The sequence below is a fragment of the Macaca thibetana genome, chromosome 3 (genome assembly GCF_024542745.1).
Source record: "Macaca thibetana thibetana isolate TM-01 chromosome 3, ASM2454274v1, whole genome shotgun sequence".
NCBI classification, from domain to species: domain Eukaryota; kingdom Metazoa; phylum Chordata; class Mammalia; order Primates; family Cercopithecidae; genus Macaca; species Macaca thibetana.
Window position 1 is genome coordinate 152,201,460 of NC_065580.1, and position 21,651 is coordinate 152,223,110.

At 55.3% G+C, this 21,651-nt stretch overlaps 3 protein-coding genes across 9 annotated transcripts in view; all 3 read left to right on the plus strand.

The window, feature by feature from the left end:
• Positions 1 to 6,855, plus strand: part of ITGB2 (integrin subunit beta 2) — a 46,932-nt gene extending 40,077 nt beyond the window's left edge. For all 4 annotated transcript variants that reach the window (XM_050784414.1, XM_050784413.1, XM_050784412.1 and 1 more), the window contains 6 exons: positions 276 to 463; positions 2,546 to 2,790; positions 3,275 to 3,494; positions 3,875 to 4,077; positions 5,911 to 6,077; positions 6,381 to 6,855. In XM_050784414.1, coding sequence (XP_050640371.1) covers positions 276 to 463; positions 2,546 to 2,790; positions 3,275 to 3,494; positions 3,875 to 4,077; positions 5,911 to 6,077; positions 6,381 to 6,443 — 1,086 coding nt within the window. In that variant the 3' untranslated portion in view covers positions 6,444 to 6,855. The remainder of the gene's footprint in view (positions 1 to 275; positions 464 to 2,545; positions 2,791 to 3,274; positions 3,495 to 3,874; positions 4,078 to 5,910; positions 6,078 to 6,380) is intronic.
• PTTG1IP (PTTG1 interacting protein) overlaps positions 1 to 21,651 on the plus strand; it is a 142,101-nt gene that overhangs the window by 93,763 nt on the left and 26,687 nt on the right. For both annotated transcript variants that reach the window (XM_050784516.1, XM_050784518.1), the window contains one exon: positions 19,851 to 20,047. In XM_050784516.1, coding sequence (XP_050640473.1) covers positions 19,933 to 20,047 — 115 coding nt within the window. In that variant the 5' untranslated portion in view covers positions 19,851 to 19,932. Of the gene's footprint in view, positions 1 to 19,850; positions 20,048 to 21,651 lie in introns of those variants that run through there.
• Positions 1 to 21,651, plus strand: part of SUMO3 (small ubiquitin like modifier 3) — a 177,081-nt gene that overhangs the window by 82,237 nt on the left and 73,193 nt on the right. The window contains exon 1 of one of the 3 annotated variants that reach the window (XM_050784525.1): positions 2,872 to 2,892. The exons of 1 other annotated variant lie outside the window; for it this stretch is intronic. The gene's annotated coding sequence lies outside the window, so the exon portion shown is untranslated. Of the gene's footprint in view, positions 1 to 2,871; positions 2,893 to 19,782; positions 19,787 to 21,651 lie in introns of those variants that run through there. One more of the 3 variants, XM_050784528.1, reaches the window with a different exon arrangement.

A 21,651-nucleotide genomic window follows, 5' to 3' on the forward strand; every position in this document is an offset into this window, starting at 1 on the left:
TCTTGATTTGCTGTCTGCGTGTCACATGTCTCTGCTGATGTGCGGCCTGGGAGATCCTGGTGCCGGTCACAGCGGGAGTGCGGGCAGAGCACCTCCTTGCCAGCTGACTTTGGCTTCTCGGATCTGAGCATCAGCTCTTCCCTGCTCCCAGTCATCCCCTCCTCGCCACGCTGAACCCCCCACGACCCCTGCAGAGGCCAGCAGGTGAGGGCTGGAAGCCGGGCTGTGACCCTGGCCGCCGAAGGTCCCCACCTGAGCCCAGCACTGCCCTGCAGGTCACCTTCCGGGTGAAGGTCACGGCCACAGAGTGTATCCAGGAGCAGTCGTTTGTCATCCGGGCACTGGGCTTCACGGACACAGTGACCGTACGGGTCCTTCCCCAGTGTGAGTGCCGGTGCCGGGACCAGAGCAGAGACCGCGGCTTCTGCCATGGCAAGGGCTTCTTGGAGTGTGGCATCTGCAGGTGAGGCGGGCACAGGTCCCCGTGAAGCCTCCCCCAGCCCCACCCCACAGGGCAGGTGTCTGCAGGTGAGGCGGGCACAGGTCCCCACCCCACAGGGCAGGTGTCTGCAGGTGAGGTGGGCCCTGGTCCCTGTGAATGCTCCCCCAGTCCCACCCCACAGGGCAGGTGTCTGCAGGTGAGGCGGGCACAGGTCCCCGTGAAGCCTCCCCCAGCCCCACCCCACAGGGCAGGTGTCTGCAGGTGAGGCGGGCACAGGTCCCCACCCCACAGGGCAGGTGTCTGCAGGTGAGGTGGGCCCTGGTCCCCACCCCACAGGGCAGGTGTCTGCAGGTGAGGTGGGCCTTGGTCCCCACCCCACAGGGCAGGTGTCTGCAGGTGAGGTGGGCCCTGGTCCCTGTGAATGCTCCCCCAGTCCCACCTCACAGGGCAGGTGTCTGCAGGTGAGGCGGGCACAGGTCCCCGTGAAGCCTCCCCCAGCCCCACCCCACAGGGCAGGTGTCTGCAGGTGAGGTGGGTGCAGGTTCCCATGAAGCCTCCCCCAGCCCCACCCCACAGGGCAGGTGTAAGCAGGTAAGGTGGGCACAGGTGGCTCCATCCCCACCCCCACTCCACAGATCGGGCGTCCTGGGGGCCCCCTTCTGCAGGAGGTGGGGAGATTTGGGATTGGAACCCAGAAACCCTCGGCAAGCCCTCCCCCGTGCTCCTGAGCCAGGGCACCAGCGATGCCAGCCTGTACTCTACACTCTCTGGCCATGGAGGACCCAAGGCAGGGGACTGGTGGGCAGGAGGACCCCCTCACCAGAGGATAGAGGCCCATGTCAGGGGCACAAGGAGTCCCCACTGGGCGTGCCCATGGCCTTGAGTAGGTCACTTTCTCTGCCTGACCTTCCTTGACCCTCGGAGCTGGCTTCTTTCTGTCCTTGGGGACCCAAGGCTATCAGGCTGGCAGCCCTGGGGCATGAGAGGCCAGAGAGCCTCCTGGGACAGGTGACTGCTTCTGGCAGCCTGGGCCCCATAGGCCTCCCTTCGGGAGTGCACACCCCCTGCCAGGCGTGGGCACCCCACCTCAGGGAGAAGCTGGGGACAGGTGGACCCAGCGGGGAGGTTCACATGGCATTCAGCCAGGAAGCTTACCCTGGGGCTGGATGGCTCTCCCCCTTTCCTTGCCTGCCTGGCGGAGCTGCTGGGCTGACCTCCCAGGGCTCTGCCCCGTTTGCTCTGGCCACCTCCTCCCCTCTCCAGACTGCTGTGCCAGTCCACGCCCTGGTGGCAGTGGACCTGCAGGTCCCTGCTGCCCCCAGCCTCCTCCCATTTCTCAGGACAGTGATGGTCTCTGTGGTCTTGGTGGTCTCTGGCTGTCCCCGTGCCTCAGTGCCCACCCTGCCCACTATCCTGGGTGTGCAGTCCTGGGGCGGCCTCTTCACGGGACTGTAGGGGTGACTCAGTCGAAACACTTGGCAGGTGTCGCGGGGTGCCCTGCCGCAGGTAATCAGATGCTCGGTCCTGTGGCTTCCTCCTCTGGGGAGCAAGACAGCCCATGGCAGGGCTGTCCCTGAGGATGCCTCAGGGGCTCCTGTCTGCCCGCGTCTTGGTGACAGCTTCCACATCTGACAAAACCACTTGTCCCTGAGTTCTCCCACAACCTGGCCGGTCAGTGCACAAACGCAGGCGGCAGCTGGCTGGAGAGAGGGCGGGGCTGTGGCAGGTGGCAGTGCCAAGTCCCCGCTGGCCACCACGTGGGGCATGCAGCAGCAGACACCAGCCACTCACAGGGCACCAGTGTCGCAGCACAGGCCATGTGCATGGCAGCAACACAGCTGCACAGTGAGCCTGCCGAGCCGCTGCATGCTCAGGCCGAGGCCAGGTGTCTGCTTTCCCCTCGGGACATCCTGGGGAGGGAGCCCAGGGCCCCCGCACGTTTTGAGCACATTTAGTACATGGCAGGTCCTCAGTAGGCCTCGAGGAAGGCACAGACAGTGTGCCACAGGGGTGTTCTCCACCAAGGGCAAGGGGCCTGGAGGACGGGGCGGCCGTCTCACATCACTGTGGGGAGCCTGACCTTGGAGCTCCTCCTGTCCCCAGGTGTGACACTGGCTACATTGGGAAAACCTGTGAGTGCCAGACGCAGGGCCGGAGCAGCCAGGAGCTGGAAGGAAGCTGCCGGAAGGACAACAACTCCGTCATCTGCTCAGGGCTGGGGGACTGCGTCTGCGGGCAGTGTCTGTGCCACACCAGCGACGTCCCCGGCAAGATGATATACGGGCAGTACTGCGAATGTGACACCGTCAACTGTGAGCGCTACAACGGCCAGGTCTGCGGCGGCCCGGGTGAGCCCGTAGGTCCCTGCTGTACAACAGCCGTCCTGCGGCACAGACTCGGCGTTGGGGGGTGCATTCTGGAACACGCAATGAGTGGAACAAAAAGGGGGGATCCTCAGGACAGACAGCGCAAGTCTCGCCCGGCCACTGGGCGTCAGCAGGAACTTGGACGACCCTGCACCCCGCCCTGCCTCAGTTTCTGTCTCCATGAGGGCAAGGGGTCCTTGTGGGGAGGGTCCACAGGAGGAACGATCACAGCCCTACCGAGGTCCCATTCACAGCAGGGCAGGGGCAGGCCCAGACTGGCCAGGAGGTGGCCACGTGGCTGACAGGGGCTGGAAGGCCTGGCTAGTGGCCCGGTGCCTTTTGCTCAGGCACATCCCCCAAGCTGGAGGAGGCAGGTGGGCCGGAGGGAGCGACAGCAGTGGGGTTTCGGGCGGGTCTCGGTCCCCAGGCCAAGCAGGAGCTTAGTCGTGCTGCCCCCGTCTTCCAGCGAGGGGGCTTTGCTTCTGCGGGAAGTGCCGCTGCCTCCAGGGCTTCGAAGGCTCAGCGTGCCAGTGCGAGAGGACCACCGAGGGCTGCCTGAATGCGCGGCGCGTCGAGTGCAGCGGCCGTGGCCGGTGCCGCTGCAACGTGTGTGAGTGCGAAAGGAATTACCAGCCTCCTTTGTGCCAGGAGTGCCCCGGCTGCCCCTCGCCCTGCGGCGAGCACATGTGAGTGCAGGTGGAGCAGGCAGGGTGGGCAGGGATCCCTGCTCCCCGGCCACCTCCCCAGCAGCCGGGCTCACTCAGGGTCCCCAGTGAGCACCTCTGCACCTCAGGGTTCTCTGCGGGTGCATTTGGACTGAGGAGCCCTCAGCGGCCGCTGCACCCCTGTGCCCCCCTCCCTCCTGTGCGCACCTGCCATGGGCCCTGGGATCAGGCTCCCAGTTCACCCACTGCACCCCGCATCTGCCCCACTCGGGCCCCCTCCTTGGCCTGAGGACACCCCAACCCCACCTGCCCCACCTGGTGGACACACACCCAAGCCCAAGCCCCTGATGCCTGAGCCCCCGCACGCCCTGGCACCCACGCTCACGCCTGGCTCCCCACAGCTCCTGTGCTGAGTGCCTGAAGTTCGACAAAGGCCCTTTCGGGAAGAACTGCAGCGCGGCGTGTCGGCACCTGCAGCTGTCGAACAACCCCGTGAAGGGCAGGACCTGCAAGGAGAGGGACTCAGAGGGCTGCTGGGTGACGTACATGCTGGAGCAGCAGGACGGGTGGGATCACTACATCATCTATGTGGATGAGAGCCGAGGTGAGGCCACTGGGGTGTAGCGGGGACCGGCTCCAGAGCTCCGACTGCGGGGTCTCTGCAGAGGCGAGGGTGGTGCAGAAGCAGGGTCTCACCTCCAGTGGTGTGGGCCTAGCAGGGTGGGTGAGCCATGCGGGATGCCCTTGGTGGCATTGCAAGGAGGCCAGAGGCCAGTTCCCCCAACCCCGAGCAGCCTCCCTTTTCCATCCCCTCCTCACCTGACCCCGCATCAAGCTGGGCAGCAGATGGCCTGTTCCCTGGGGCACCGCTGCTCCACACCGGGCAGGCCCACCAGCATGCCACACTGCCCGGGCCAGGTCATCTCCCACTGGATGCCTCATGGGGCCAGGCTTGGAGTTGCAGGTCCCTAGGGGTGGCCTGAGGTCAGGCTGCTGAGTGAAGCTCCCCTGAGGGGATTGAAAGATCCTGGTGCTCGGCTTTCAGCCCTGGAAGGGCCCAGGGGCACCAGGCACTGCCATCCCCCAACACTCTCTGCTCGTCACTCATTTGGCTCCAGTCGGAACCAGGCCCAGCCCCACGGTGACCTTGGTGGCACTGACCCTGTCTTTTCAGGTCTCATGTTCCACAGGCTCCCGAGAGGCAGAGGGGCTGGGACTGGGGGGCCGCTGGCGGACTCCATCAGGCATGGCCAGCAGCCAGCCAGAACTCTTGCAGGACTGAGACCTGGGAGCTCCTCCCTCCCCAGGAGGGGACCCAAGGCAGGCAGTGGGGTGCTCTGAGCCCAGTGCTCTGACATGCCTGGAGCTCACAACCCACACGTGGGCCTGGGGCTGCAGACCCCCGTCTGCCAGGGCAGGAACCCCTGCAGGCCACTTTGAGGGACAGACCTGGGTCATGTCTGGTTTGTGCAATCCCGGTCAAGTCACTTCACCTTTGAGGACAGGTGAAGGAAGGCAGACCCCCCCACCAGGAAAGACAGGATGGCAGGAGGGGGCCCGGGGAGTGAGGGTGCGGGTCAGGATGGCAGGAGGGGCACAGGGAGTGAGGGTACGGGTCAGGATGGCAGGAGGGGCATGGGGAGTGAGGGTGCGGGTTAGGATGGCAGGAGGGGGCACGGGGAATGAGGGTGCGGGTTAGGATGGCAGGAGGGGGCACGGGGAGTGAGGGTGCGGGTCGGGACGGCAGGAGGGGACCCGGGGAGTGAGGGTGCGGGTCGGGACGGCAGGAGGGGGCCCAAGGAGTGAGGGTGCAGGTCAGGATGGCAGGAAGGGGCATGGGGAGTGAGGGTGCCAGGTCAGGCCAGGGACTGCCTGTCTGTCCCAGGGTCAGCAGCTGTGGGCCTGGTCCACTATGGCCACAGTCCCCATGCTCAGGAGGTGAGCACAGCTGCTGCGGGAACCAGGACCTCACGCTGCTTATCCTGGTAGCAGCCTCACCTGCTGAGCTCAGATCTGGGCCTGTCCTTGACGACCATAAATCACCTTCGCAGTAGGGGGAGCGAACGCCAGCAGGGACCCTGAGCCTTATTCTGAACTCTGATGTAGAACAGTGGGGTCCATCACACTGTCTCCTACCTCCCAGTATTAGTGCTCTGCCCTGGCTGCCCAGTACCCTGGCCCTGCCTTCTTCTCTGTGAGCAGGGGTGGTGGCAGTGGCCCTTAGATTTCATTTGGAACCATGGGGCCTGGCATTGAATCCGGCAGGGGCTCGGCCAGGTTCTCACTGACCCCTGGCCGTGGTGATGGACGGTGAGCCAGGGCCCTGGGAACCTCCGTCTCTCTAAGTGCTGTGTTGTGCGGTGACCTCGGACCTGTGGGCACACACGGCCCAGTGAGATGGGGCTGGACTGATGCTCGGTGCGCTGCTTCTTCCTAGAGTGCGTGGCGGGCCCCAACATCGCCGCCATCGTCGGGGGCACTGTGGCAGGCATCGTGCTGATCGGCGTCCTCCTGCTGGTCATCTGGAAGGCCCTGACCCACCTGAGCGACCTCCGGGAGTACAGGCGTTTTGAGAAGGAGAAGCTCAAGTCCCAGTGGAACAACGTAAGCTGCCATCCTCCGGGGTCCCACGCAGAGGGGCGTGTACGTCCCACACTCTGCGACCTCCTGCTGCGGGAGGCCATGGACACCCACGCATGGCTGCACCTCGGCCTCCCCGGGCAGCTTGTCCTCTGGGCATCCGCCGCTGTGGGTGAGCGTGGCCGCCGGTGCTGGGACCCTGGGAGGGCTGCCCCACCTCCAGCTCTTCCTCAAAGCGACGGCTTCCATGCGGGGAGTATCTTCAGGTATAAAGATTCTGCTCTGAAAACCTCCCACACTCACAAGCCTGTTTGCATTTCCCACCAGGATAATCCCCTTTTCAAGAGTGCCACCACGACGGTCATGAACCCCAAGTTTGCTGAGAGTTAGGAGCACTTGGTGAAGACAAGGCCATCGGGCCCACCACGTCTGCCCCGTCACGCGGCCGAGACATGGCTTGCAACAGCTCTCGAGGATGTCACCAATTAACCAGAAATCCAGTTATTTTCTGCCCTCAAAATGACAGCCATGGCCAGCCAGGTGCTTCGAGGGGCTCATCAGGGGGGACAGCCCTGCTCTGACCTGCACAGTCCTTGCATGGAGACGTGAGAAGGGAGGGTTTGAGGCTGCTGAGGTGAGGAGCGTGTCTCCTGTGCAAGTCAGGACAGTCTGGTTAAAGGTGGTGCCAATTTATTTACATTTAAACTTGTCAGGGTATAAAATGACATCCCATTCATTAAATTGTTAATCAATCATGTGTATAGAAAAAAAATAAAACTTCAACACAGGCTGTCCATGGAAACTGGCCACTGTGTCTGCTGTGTTCCCCCGACTGGCAAGGTGGCCAGGCGCACGGGGGCCCTGTCCTGCCTGCTGACCTTGGCCACACAGGCTGGCTTCAGACCATGGGCAGATTCTGTTTGCCCCTTTTCCTTCCTCACCTGCTGGTCTGTACAGAGCCCCATCCTGAGCCCCGTCCCAAATCCTAGGGCATTTCCAGAAATGGTGTGGTGGCCCCATCAAGGAGGCACCTGTGGCAGAGCCTGGCCAGGGCAGAAGCAAAGCAGGAAAGTGAGTGTCTGTCTGCCCTCCCGTCCAGCGGTCTACACCTCCCCTCCAGCCATCTACACCTCCCCTCCAGCGGTCTACACCTCCCCTCCAGCCATCTACACCTCCCCTCCAGCCGTCTACACCTCCCCTCCAGCGGTCTACACCTCCCCTTCAGCCGTCTACACCTCCCCTCCAGCCGTCTACACCTCCCCTCCAGCCGTCTACACCTCCCCTCCAGCGGTCTACACCTCCCCTCCAGCCGTCTACACCCTCCCCTCCAGCCGTCTACACCTCCCCTCCAGCGGTCTACACCTCCCCTCCAGCCGTCTACACCTCCCCTCCAGCCGTCTACACCTCCCCTTCAGCAGTCTACACCTCCCCTCCAGCCGTCTACACCTCCCCTTCAGTGGTCTACACCTCCCCTCCAGCCGTCTACACCTCCCCTCCAGCGGTCTACACCTCCCCTCCAGCCGTCTACGCCTCCCCTCCAGCCGTCTACGCCTCCTCTCCAGTCGTCTACGCCTCCCCTCCAGCTGTCTACACCTCCCCTCCAGCCATCTACACCTCCTCCTCCACCCATCTACACCTCCTTTCCAGCTGTCTATACCTCCTCTCCAGCTATCTACACCTCCCCTCTGGCTGTGTCTACATCTCCCCTACAGCTATGTCTACACCTCCCCTCCGGCTGTGTCTATACCTCCCCTCCAGCTGTCTATACCTCCCTTCCAACTATGTCTACACCTCCCCTCTGGCTGTATCTACACTTCCCCTCCAGCTGTGCCTATACCTTCCATCCTTCCAGCTGTCTGAACCTTCCCTCCAGCCATCTACACCTCCCCTCTAGCTGTCTACACCTCCCCTCCAGCCATCTACACCTCCCCTCTAGCTGTCTACACCTCCCCTCCAGCCATCTACACCTCCCCTCTGACTGCCTACACTTCCCCTCCAGCTGTGTCTACACCTTCCCTTCAGTCATCTACTCCTTCCCTCCAGCTGTCTACATCTCCCCCAGCAAGCTGTCTACACCTCTCCTCCAACTGTGTCTACACCTGCCCTCTGGCTGTCTACAGAGCCCCCTCTGCCTCCCACTGGGGTACTCAGAGGGGAGGGAGCCAGTACCGCTTTAGGGGAAGTGTAGAAACAACCCTGGGCTGTGCTAAAGCTGCTCACAGCCCCAGAGCAGAATTCAGCACCAAGCTCCACACAGACCCTGCCTGAGAGCTCTGGACACAAGCAGGCTGCCGGCCACGGCTGCAGTTGGTGAACGTCTCGGTGTTAGCACAGGAAGGCCCTTGTCCTGGGAAACCCCTCAGTTTGTCTGGGCAAGCCACACAACTGGCCACACTGCCAGGGCCACTGCAGACCTGCAAATGGGCACATGTGGTCAGCATCTGCTTTAGGTCCCCTACTTTAAAATTCTAACTGTGGCCAGACACGGTGGTTCACACCTGTAATCCCAGCACTTTGGGAGGCCAAGGTGGGAGGATTGGTTGAGCTTAGCAGTTCGAGGTCAGCCTGGAACCTGAGGCTGTTAAGTTAGCAGCTGCTGACTTAACAAGAGTCACACGGCACACCTGGTGACCCAGCTGTGAACATTGAGACTTCATCTCTACTAAACATTAAACAAAATTAGTAGTGTGGTGGCATGTACCTATAGTTCCAGCTACTCGGGAGGCTGAGTTAGGAGGACGGCTTAGGCCTGGGAGTTGGGGGTTGCAGTGAGCTGTGATTGCACCACTGCCCTCCAGCCTGGGTGACAGAGAAAGATCCTAGCTTAAAAAAAAAAAAAAGCAAACAAACAAACAAAAAACAAGCTTCTAACTGCGTGATAACCTTTTACTGCACATGCCTGGGAGCCTTTACCTGGGCAGGTGGGAGGAGCTAGAAATGGCCAGATGCTCCATCACTGCCCACTTCCCAGCTCAGGTGACCTCTACCCAGCCTGCGCCTGGGGCTTTAAATGCACCTTCCCTGCTGGAGAAGGGCTGCCGTGGCTGGTGTTCAGTGTTCCTTGGGGAGGCTGCTGTGTAGCCAAGGTGGAGACCCGCTGGCCTCGAGCCTCAGTTCCCCAAGGCTGGCCTGGGCAGCAGAACAAGCCTTATCTAGGAGCCTGTCAGAGACGCATTCTCAGCCTGGCCCCAGACCAGCTAGTCAGCGGCGCTCTGGGTGGGCCCAACAATCTGGGCTTTGTGGGTCTTCCAGGGATACCAATGCACGCTGTAGATTGGGCAAAGCTAGGAGATGGAGATCAAATTGTTGACACTGACTGGGCGCAGTGGCTCACACCTGTAATCCCAGCACTTTGGGAGGCTAAGGTGAGCAGATCAGGAGGTCAGGAGATCAAGACTACCCTGGCCAACATGGTGAAACCCCATCTGCACTAAAAACACAAAAATTAGCTGGGCACGGCGGCGCATGCCTGTAATCCCAGCTACTCGGGAGGCTGAGGCAGGAGAATCGCTTGAACCCGGGAGGCAGAGGTTGTGGTGAGCTGAGACTGCGCCACTGCACTCCAACCTGGACAACAAAGCTAGATTCTATCTCAAAAAAAAAAAAAAAAATTGTCGACATCAAGGAATGGTCAACAGGGGTGTGTGTAGTGTGGTGATGCCCTCTCAGGAAGGAGGGATGGGGGAGGGTGACCCCAGGTGACCAGGCAACCAGAGGGCCTGGCCTGGAGCACGTCCGGCCGAGATCAGATACCAGCCCTGCATGAAACCCTCCTCACAGTGTTACTGAGAATTCCGTCAGGCTTTGGGCAGAATTGGAGCTGGGCACTGACCAGGGTGTGGCAGGCACCATCACCCGCCTCACTGCAGCTGCTAACTTAACAAGAATCACCCGGCACATGGACCACCTGCTCCCCTGTTCCTGGAGGTGGAATCTCTGAGCCTGGACCTTGTAAGCAAAGAATTGCTTAAGGTGTTTTCCACACCCCGAATCCCAGCAAAACAGCCGACGCCAACTGGTCTGAAGGCCCCCACCAAGGAACCGACTCAGCTCAGGAATGTGCTTTCTTCATCCCCCATCCCGTGATTTCACCCCTCATACTCACCAATCAGTGATCCCCATGCTTCAGACCCCATCACCTGCCCAGATCCCTGAAAAACACCATCCCCAAGCCCCTCAGTAGGCGGGTTTGAGGTTTCCTCCCATCTCCTCGCTTGGCTGCCCCATGCGTCTTAGACTTTCTCTGCGGCAACTCCCTCTGTTTCGGTGGGTTGGTATATCACCGCGCAGTGGGCAATAGGCCCTGAGCCAGGGTCCTAGGACACACGTGCCCCTGCTCGAGATCCATCTTGGTGATTGCAGCAAGGGCCTGGATCACCCCCCGCCGATGTGCCTCTAGCAAGACAAACTGTCAGATGCCTCAATCCATTCTGTGGTTTTTCTGACATCTTCCTGCCAGTTTTCAGGTCTTTTTGACATTCCAACCTTGTTCCAGGGAACTGAGGGGAGCTCCTGAGACATGGGAAAGAAGCACGGACTCCAGGGGTGAGCCCCCAGTCCACGTCCAGCTCTCCTTCTTACTGGCTGCCTGACCTGGAACAAGCTGTGTTTTGTCTTGTCAAAAGTACAGGTGGAGGGATCACTAAAGCCTGGCCCTGGGAGGATGCAGAGAGGCTGGCACAGGAAGTGCTTTGAGAATCGTAACTGCTTGCAAGGGATAGGCAACCGGAACTGTCTGTGCCTTGGTCAAGGACAAATTCCTGAGCACAAGAGACCCCGCATGGCACAGACCAGCTCTGAAGCCGTGAAGCTGCCGACCGTGTGCAGCCCTCCCACATACCAGGAGTGCAGGTTCCGCATCATTGCTTGGTCCCGTCATGGGACATGGGCTCTGGCCTGTGAGCACAGCCCTCTCTCCCTCCCTCGATGCCTCACCCCAGACCCTGCTGACTGCTGCCTGTCCAAGGGCTCCCACAGACCCAGGCTCCACACTGTCTAGCCCCTTCCAAAGTGAGTCCAAAGTCTGGGACCTTCAGGTGCTCTCCTTGTTCTCCCCAGTGTTAAGCATCTGGTGGTTTAATGTGCTGCCAGAAGGTTCACTCTTTCTATGCAGCCTCTCTGGAAGTAACTCTTTCACCCACTAAGGAATGTACTCATAATGACCAAAAAAGCAAAAATCCAACTGCACAGACACTTAACCACCAAATAAAAACTCTGGTGGAAATCCCCAGCAGGTGACTCCAATATGCACAATTGGGTGGGGGCCCTGGAATTTCCCCTTTCTGGCCCCAGCCCACTGTGGCTGTCTGTGCCTGTGGACAGTCTTTTCCATGGCTCTGGGGCTCAGCTGTCATTTCTCCTAAGTTGGTACCATTGTGATTCTATCAGTTTAATTCTGTAACCATCTTTCTTCATGGAAAGACATATGCACTTTTAATTCCAGACTGCTCTAAGTAATCATCCTGTTTCTCTAAAGAATCATTATGGTTGTACTGGCCGGGGGCAGTGGCTCGAGCCTGTAATCCCAGCACTTTGGGAGGCCGAGACGGGGGGATCACGAGGTCAGAAGATCGAGACCATCCTGGCTAACACGGTGAAACCCCGTCTCTACTAAAAAATACAAAAAAAAAAAAACTAGCCGGGCGGGCGCCTGTAGTCCCAGCTACTCCAGAGGGTGAGGCAGGAGAATGGCCTAAAACCGGGGAGGCGGAGCTTGCAGTGAGCTGAGATCCGGCCACTGCACTCCAGCCTGGGCGACAGAGCAAGACTCCGTCTCAAAAAAAAAAAAGAATCATTATGGTTGTACTTCCTGTACAATGTGCTGTTGGGTCATTCCTCTGAGCTTGAAGCTCTTTGACAATTGAATATGTATCTTTGGATTCCAAACATGTTAAATTACACAATGCCCCCCATTTCCTCTTTTTAAATCTTGACTTCTATGCGGTTAAAACAGGAACTTGGGTTATACCACGTATTTTTTGAACTTCTGCATTGTTAAATTGTCCCAAAACTTAGCTATATTTTAAAATGCCATTGTGGATGGCACTGTTTAAAATGTGGTGGTATTCACTGAGTTTCGGTTAATGTTTACATGTCCCTACATGTTTAATGTCCTTCAAATACCATTAAATTAGCTTTGTGTGGTTGTATTGTTAGGATGGAAAAAAAAAGTTGCTTCAGGGGCATAGTTCTAAATTAGATTTTTGTTTATTCTGTTTCTGCAAATTGATTTTTTTTTGTTCGTTTGTTTGAGACGTAGTCTCACTCTGTCTCCCAGGCTGGAGTGCAGTGGTGCGATCTCAGCTCACTGCAACCTCTGCCTCCCGGGTTCAAGAGATTCTCCTGCCTTGGACTCCCGAGTAGCTGAGACTACAGATGTGCACCACCATATCCGGCTAATTTTTGGATTTTTAATAGAGACAGGGTTTCACCATGTTGGCCATGCTGGTCTCCTGACCTCAAGTGATCCATCTGCCTTGGCCTCGCACTGTTGGGATTACAAGCATGAGCCACCACGCCCGGCCTGCAAATGGATTTTTAAACATCTTTGATACAATAGAAGATCCCAATGAAGATGTAAAGTCTTCAAACTGGAAGACGTGGGTCAGAGACAGTTTGCTGTCACTAAGGACCCTGTGCAGCCACTTTATCCCTTTATGCTGAGCCCAAGCAAACAGGACAAACATAAAAAATGATTGTAATTTCTAGAATAAGTTAACATTTTTTGTCGCTAAGTTTGCCAAGATCCCAACCAGCTATTTAGCCAGTTGGTTAGAGGAGGTTTTGGCTCTGAAATGTTGGTTTATGTGGGTTTCTTATCAGCTATGAATTTAGTGATATCATTTGGCTTATCTGGGATATAGACACAGCTTTCAGTTTTATGATAGCACAGGTTACCCTCGAGCTGCAGTGAGTATGTCTAAAGCCACATGGTTTTATAATACAGATTTTCTCAGGTAAGTTTGTCATTTAATAATGAGATACCCATCTGGCTATAACTTAAGGCCTTTTGTGTATAACTGGTGAGGGCCTTCACATGTCAAGTAACACCTTCGATACTCAGTTCTGGAAGAAAGACAGAAGCTAAATGATGATACCAGTGAAATACAGAATGAATCTGACAAGACTGTAGATGAGGAAGATTGGGGAGTGTGAAACGGTATGACATATTTGACCTTGTGACTGGGCACAACCCAAAGAACACTGTCCTAGCTGTCCCAGGGTATCACCTTCCAGTACAACAATCCATTTAGGAGGCACAGCTTTCTTTTTTTTTGAGACGGGGTCTCACTCTGTCACTAGGCTGGAGTGCAGTGGCGCAATCTCGGCTCACTGCAAGCTCTGCTTCCCGGGTTCAAGCAATTCTCCTGCCTCTGAGTAGCTAGGATTACAGGCGTGCACCACCAAGCCTGGCTAATTTTTATATTTGTAATAGAGATGGGGTTTCACCATGTTGGCCAGGCTGGTCTTGAACTCCTGACCTCAGGTGATCCACCCACCTTGGCCTCCCAAAGTGGTGGGATTACAGGAGTGAGCCACCGTGCCCAGCCGAGCCTCAGATTTCTTTAGATGGGAGATGTGAATTCAAGAGTCATCTTCTAATGTTACGGTGAAGGCTGGTCAGAAGTACCTGATAAGGTCCATAGCTGGTTGCAGAGACTTTTTAAAAAATGTCATTTCCGGCCAGGTGCGGTGGCTCAAGCCTGTAATCCCAGCACTTTGGGAGGCCGAGACGGGCGGATCACGAGGTCAGGAGATCGAGACCATCCTGGCTAACACCGTGAAACCCCGTCTCTACTAAAAATACAAAAAACTAGCCGGGCGAGGTGGCGGGCGCCTGTAGTCCCAGCTACTCCGGAGGCTGAGGCAGGAGAATGGCCTAAACCCGGGAGGCGGAGCTTGCAGTGAGCTGAGATCCGGCCACTGCACTCCAGCCCGGGCTACAGAGCAAGACTCCGTCTCAAAAAAAAAAAAAAAAAAAAAAAAAAAAAAAATGTCATTTCCAATAGACAAAATCTCCTAGCTGAAGTCTGTGGTCCTTCAAATTTTTGTTTCCCGGGAGCTCACTGTGAAAAGATTATTTTTGTCAATTATAATTTTTGTTAATTATTTTGCAAGGGCACTGCAATAGCTTAATATGTCTCCCTTTAATATCATAGATGTACAATTCCTTGGAGATAATTTCATGGGTCTGCCTAATTTCGAACAGAGATAACTGGTGTTTACCTAAAGGTGTCGACCTCAGATTAAGCAGAACCAGCAGAAGAACTTCTGACCAAGGAGTTTAAAAAGGGTTGGTTAATTTTGCCAATTGAGTTTTGATTATTCCATTGGTGCATTTCACTAACCCAGATGATTGGGTGTGATAAGCACAATGGAAATGCTGGAGGATGGGCCAAAGTTTACATAACTATTGAATCATCCACCCCGTGAAGTGAGTTCCTCTGTTGCTACAGGTTCCAGAGGAATTCCCCAGATTGCAATACGTTTTTCTACAGCAATTTTACTCACTGCTGAGGCCACTGCTCTTCTGTATGGAAATGCCTCTGCCCAGTGAGAAAAACACGTAAATCATTACCAGAACATGTTTGCATGTTTCTGAGGCTGGCAATAGCATGGAATCTAATGGTCATACCTCACAAGGGCCTCAGGTAAAGGGAAATGTCCTTATAATGGTTTTCCTGGATTATATTTTAGGCAACTGTGGCAATGACTGTCTATTTCGATCTTTGTGTTTGTAGAAAGTGAAAAGTTCCTCTTCAAAGTTTCCCTTCTTGTTAAAGAATAAATCGTAAGTGTTAAAAACAATAGTTTCTTTTAAAAACTAACTTCCTGGCTGGGTGTAGTGGCTCAAGCCTGTAATCCCAGCACTTTGGGAGGCCGAGACGGGCGGATCACGAGGTCAGGAGATCGAGACCATCCTGGCTAACACGGTGAAACCCCGTCTCTACTAAAAAATACAAAAAACTAGCCGGGTGAGGTGGCGGGCGCCTGTAGTCCCAGGTACTCGGGAGGCTGAGGCAGGAGAATGGCCTAAATCCGGGAGGCGGAGCTTGCAGCGAGCTGAGATCCGGCCACTGCACTCCAGCCTGGGCGACAGAGCGAGACTCCGTCTCAAAAAAAAAACAAAAAAACCCCAAAAAACTAACTTCCTTCAAGCCTCCTGGCTTTCTGCTAATAACTCTTTTTAAGCCCTGTCCTATGTGGCTATTAAACATGCTCACAGGCATGTAGTACATTCTATGTCCCAGAACCTTAACCAAGGTATCTGTGCTGGACCTGCTCACAGGCACGCTCCAGCTCGCAGGCTATGCCCCTTCCCTATTTGGCATAAGCAACTTCCTCTTTCTTTTGTCTTTCCATTACTTTTACCTATTGAGAAAAGTTTTAAACTGTTAGCCAATCAAATTTTAGTTTCGATTGTGAGGTCTGGCTCCAGCCAATGGAGACAGAACACAGTAGCAGGGACAAACTACATCAGGGATAAAAATTGCTTCCCTCTTTTGTTCAGGTGTGCTTTCGCCATTGTTCCATCTGCGATGAGCACCCCTTCTGCAGAAAGTAAAAATGGCCTTGCTGAGAGGATTAAATTTATGTTCGAATGCTGTTTCTTTGCAGCACCAGGGAACAAGCATTCTGTTTCTAAATAAACATTTTTACATGGTGTTTTAGGAACCCCTAAAGCATCTCCACCACTTTCATGTATTATACAAATAATAATGGAAGGTTATAATTTGTACGTCCCAAAGGCGGAGCATTAGCAAGGTCACATTTGATCATTTCGAATGTTGGTGGATTTTCTTCTGCCGACTCTAAAGTCCTGGCATGTTCTGTTTTAAGCGCGCATATAAGGACTGAGCTTTAAAGAAAAGTTTGGAATCCAATTTCTATAATATCCTGCCAGTCCCCCAAACGCTTTTGTTTACTGGTTATTGGTGGTGGAAAGCTAAAATTCCTTTCAGTCTATCTAGATTAATAGAAAGTCCTTCTTTAGATAATAAGTGGCCCAAGTACTTTGTTTTTTATAAAACTGAAGTTTTTCTTTAGAAATTTTATGTCCCCTTAGGCTGTTGTAATGAATGTATCCCATCTTCTATAAAAGCTTGCTCATCTTCTGAGCAGAGGAGTAAACTGCCCATGTATTGTAATACTTTTTTTTTTTTTTTTAAGAACAAGTCAAAAGACCAGGCCCAGTGCCTCAGGCCTGTAATTCCAACATGTTGAGAGGCCGAGATGGGCGGATCACTTGGGGTTAGGAGTTCAAGACCAGCCTGACCAACATGGAGAAACTCTTGTCTCCACTAAAAATACAAAATTAGCCAGGTGTGGTGGCGCATGCCTGTAATCCCAGCTACTCAGGAGGCTGAAGCGGGAGAATCCCTTGAACCCAGGAGGCAGAGGTTGCAGTGAGCCGAGGTGGCACCATTGCACTCCAGCCTGGGCAACAAGAGCAAAACTCCATCAAAAAAAAAAAAAAAAAGGAACAAGTCAGTATCTAAAAGAACAGTTTTTGCGTCAGTTGGGCTCTCAGTGTGGCCCTGGGTATAGCTGTCTGTGTGTATCGTCTGCCTTCCCAAGTAAAGGTAAAGAGAAATCAATACTTTCATCCACAGAACTACTAAAGGATGTGCTACAAAAGTCCACTACAGTAAAATACTTTGATCAGGGTAGCCAAGAGGATTCTTCCAGTATCAGTGGAAGACTCTGATCATATTTGATTAAGTACTGCCTTTAGTAGGTTTTGTAATTCTTCATTATTCAATAATTCAGTGTCTTCTAGGGCAATATGGATTGCAAATGGGTTAGATTTTGAAACTTTTTTTATGTCTAGTAACTCAGCTTTCTCATCTAATTCTAAATACGTTGTCCCCCTTCGGGAGAAAAAAATGTGGGTATTATAATTCTAAGAAGTCTCTTTTTATAAGATGGATGGTAGCTGAGAGAACCAGAAGGAAAATGTGAGTCCCTTGTAAAGGACCTAGTTGAAAAGTTATAGGCTGAGATTTACTTGCCATTACAGGAGTATTAGTGATACCTACCCTTTGAATTTTTTTTGACTCCAAGGAATGGAACCTTGTAACAAGGTGGAATTTATTACAGACAATGCGGCTGCTGTATCAGCAAGAGCTTATGTCAGCAATGAGAACTTGTGTTAACTATTTAAAATAATTTTTATGGCCCAGCGCAGTCGCTCACGCCTGTAATCCCCGCACTTTGGGAGGCTGAGGCAGGCGGATCACAAGGTCAGGAGTTCAAGACCAGCCTGGCCAATATGGCGAGACCCCGTCTCTACTAAAAATACAAAAATTAGCCGGGCATGGTGGTGCGTGCCTGTGGTCCCAGCTGCTTGGGAGGCTGAGGCAGAGGAGTCGCTTGAACCTGGGAGGCAGAGGTTGCAGTAAGTCAAGACTGCACCATTGCACTCCAGCCTGGGCAACAGAGCGAGACTCGGTCTCAAAAAAAAAAAAAAAAAAAAATATTTTTCCCAAAGTAGAGCCAGGGTCACACACTCAGGTATTTAAATTCTCTGGAAAAACCAGTAGGGTCCTGGTGAGCATCAAGAAATTCCTTGAGTATACTTTTAAGTTCTACCTTTGACCATAACTGATTAACTGGGGCACGTAGTTGTCCCCTATCAGACACTGGCTGTTTGAGAAATGGCCTCAGAACAGGAGGAGGACGGGGAAGAAAGGTGGGTCTGGGCAAGGTAGTGCATTCAGACACTAAAAGATAAAGAGAAGGAGTTGAGGAAGGAGGGGGAGAAATTTCAGTAGTCTTTTTAAATTCAGAAATTATTTTAGATAATTTTTGTTTTTCTCTCATAAAGAAATACCTTTATTAGAACTTCTTTTGGATGCTTCTAAATACCATAAAAAATACTCTCCCAAAGATTCTGTGTGATCCTAGAGCCAGCGTTTTCCAATTGAGCAAACAAGTAAATGAGCTTGGTATTCCAAGGGTACCCGGCTTTGGTCACTGAAATTTTGTTTTTTCTCAAGTTATGTGAGACCATTTTTCTAAACATGACAAGAGGTGGCGCCATAAGCACTGCGCAGGAATCCAGCTGCAGTTGCCAAAGATGGGTCCCTCCTGAAGGAGAAAGACTTGGTTTTGGATGGACGATTGTCTATAACATGAGTTTTCTTAAGTGACAAAAGCCTGTAAGGGAAAATCTGGTCACTCAAGAAGAAAGTTTAGACATGTCACTTGAACTCAGCTCCAGAGCCTGGCCAGTTTTAAAGATTACAAATTTTGCTTAAGCCACGATTCGTTTCTTCTTTTCAAAGAGAAACTGTTTTCCCCTTCTCCAAATTTGAAGGAGAAAAAAGGTTGCAAACTTTAGCAAGACGAACAAAACCTTAACGTCGAAGGGCAGTGTAACCACACACCTGCCAACAGCTGACTCTTTGCGTTAAAACCAAGCTTCAACTCCAGCCCCATCAGGTGTGGACCTGGGTAGGCGGAACAGTCTGAACCTCAGCCCTGGGAGGCTGCCAGAGACCCCGATCAGTTCCCAGGCGGTCGGGTGAGCCAAGGCCGCTCCGCGGGTGCCAGCGCTCCGAGTGCCAGAGAAGTGGCTCGGATCACAGGAGGCTGGCTTCGGGCCCATCTGCAGGCGCCCAGATCCCAACCTAAAATCACACAGAGTCAGAATCTAATGTAAGGGGGGTTTATTCAAAGGTGGTTGGAGGCTGGCCCACCCGGAAACACCAACTCCAGAGGAATGGAGTCCGCCCTCGGAAGCAGGCAGGGGAAGGGTGCCCTCGGGCAGGCAGAGGCCGAGGGGCTTTTAGCAGGATCGCGGCGTCCTTCCTACGAGGTGGGCGCAGTCACGGCGTTTGATGGGTGACGGGCAGTGCCTGTTTCGGGGAAGGGTACATTTAACCCGTCAGAGGGTGCGGCAGTCACGGCTTCCTGTCTTCTGGTCTAAGCAGTGCAGAAAACAGGGGAAGTTCATCTACAAGGGTCATGAACCAAGAAGGCAGGAGGTTTCCGTCCCTGGCACCAGAGAATCCCGGACCCGAGAAAGGAGCTGCGGGCGCACGGGAGCGGGCGGCCCCGGCTCTCGTGGGGCTTAAAGCGGCAGACTGTGTTCAGGTTCACGCCTCTAAATGTATTTTTGCCATTTCTTAAGTCGCCTTAAAAATGTCCGTCACCATTTAGTCCTTTCATCAACCGAGCAGCGAGGGCGTCGGCGAGAAGCCAGGGAGGAGAAACGGCGCCTCTCTCGGGAATTTAGGTGGCAGCTTCAGCACTACACGTTTCAGCCTATTTTGGGGCCACTTCCAGTGCGGTTAACGTACAAAAATAAATAAATCCCCGAAACACCCCACGCGGACATCCGCGGGAGCCCAGCGCGGGAAGCCGCGGTGTGGAGCGCGGGCACCGGCGCGGACTACGAGGGCCCACCCGCGCCTCCTCCAGGTCTCACTTGAGAGCAGCGTGAGCAGGGCCTGGGGCCGTCGTCCGGGACGCCCGTAGCCCTTTAGGATGGAGGCCGCCGTCACCTCCGCCACCGAAGCACCGCGCTCCGCCAGGCCTCTCAGCCGGCCGCCCGTCCCCGCCGCGCAGGCGCAGGAGCCGCGGCGGGCCCCTCGGTCACTCCTCGCCCATCCGCGCCACGGAGGCGCACTGAGCCTCAGCCGCTCTCCTCACTACCGGGCGCCGTTCCTCCATCGCGCAGGCGCACTGAACCTCAGCCGCGCCGGGAGGCGGGCCGGATGGCGAGGGGGCGGAGCGAGCTGCTTTTTGAGGCTGCGCAGTCGCGTGGCCCCGCCCCGCAGGTCCACTTCCGGCGCCGCGGCTCTTTCTGGCAGAGACAGCTTGTGCTGTAGTCGGAGTTATAACGAGCCCCTGACCGACGGAGCGACCGCCGACCATGGCTCCCGGAGTGGCCCGCGGGCCGACGCCGTACTGGAGGTTGCCCCTCGGTGGCGCCGCGCTACTCCTGCTGCTCATCCCGGTGGCCGCCGCGCAGGAGCCTCTCGGAGCGGGTGAGGGCGCCGGGGCGGGCGGGGCCGCGAAGGGGGCGGGGCGGCTGGTGGGTCCAGGTCGGGGTCGGGGTCCCGGTCCGGGTCGGGGTCGCGGCCTGGGCGCTGGGCTCGGCGGGCGGCCTAGGCCCACGGTCGCAGGCACTGCCCAGGCGGCGGCTTCTCGAGGGTCACGCCGGTCTGGCGGCCGCGGGAGCTGCCGTCGCGGCTGGGGCGCGGGCCGGGGAAGAGCCGCCTTTGTCTTTGTCTTTTTGTTTTGTCCAGTCTCTGCGGCCTCTCCTCGCGCGTGGCGGCGGGTTGGCCCTCGCTCGGCAGGCGGCACTCTTGGCACCTGCGGCCTCTCTTAGCCTCACTGAGACCTCAGACAGCTCTCCTCGGGTTCGATCCCGAGCCGGGATGGCGGCTCACGACGTGCTCGGGGTCGCACAGCTGGTCGGGGGCAGGTCGGGATGGCGGCCCCAGGCCCCTGGAGGGTGATGGGGGCCGCGGCCGGCGTGTCTCTGCAGTCGCCGGCGTTCACGCCGCCGCTCCCTCCGGGCCACAGTTCCATGCACAGCAGCGAACGCTCGCACTTATCTTATGCCTCAGAAAGGAAGGCTTCTCCAAAACCAGGCTGTAGCATCTGATTTTGAAGCAAGCTGATTGCGGGTCTACGCTGTCCAGACCCGCAGGTGGCATTCTTCATTCGTTTATCCCATCTGCACCAGGCCCTGCGGCCACAGTGGTGACCGACAGACATAGCTTCTGTCCTAGAGGAGCTGAGTCCCCGGGAGGCTGACCAAGAAAGAAGCAGTGAGGGCGCGGGGGCTGGAGGAGTGCTAGTGGAGGAAAGTGCGTGACAGGAGACTCAGAGTTCCAGAAACCGGGAGTGTTTATAGAGAGTGGCTTCCTGTGGGGCTGGGCCTCCAGGACCTGGTGGGCTGCGGGAAAATCCAGCAGGTTCTAAGCTGGAGAGTGTCATGGTTGGACCTGTTTCAGAATGTCATGCTGGTTTCCGTGTTTGGAGTTTCCAGGGGACCACTAGTGGTGGGGAATAGTGCCACCTTAACTTCAGTTTCCTGACCCTTACAATTAGGGTTGACCTGGGCCCAGCTTGAGGGGCTAATACTTTTCTCAACTCATGTTAGCCCAGGCTCTGTCAGGGTCCGCTAAGCATAGTAGAGCACTTTTTCTTTTTGTGACCTTATGGAATGTTTATTCCAGTGCGGGGTTATTTGTGTTTCTTCTTATCTGTTTCCATGTGTACTTAGTGTTTGTGACGTTAGCAATGCAGCTGCCTTGAAGTTTGTTAATCAAGGAGGCCAGTGGTACTGTACTGGGAACTTTTGGCCCACATTGAGTTCTAAGCACAAATGTGCAATGAATACGTTTCAAGAAACGGAATGGGCGTTTGCCGGGAGAGTGTGTGATTCACTTGAAACTCCTATCAGTGGCTCGGGGGTGTGTTTGCTTGCATTGTTAAAGTGGGAGTGTTACGAAAGCCACCCTGAGGTTTTTGTTTGACTACTGTGATTCCTTCTACTCTGCACTTCTGAAGGGTGCAGAGATGGGTGTGGACAAGTGGAGTGGACAGTTTGGGAATTAATCCAGAACTGCCATTCGGTGTG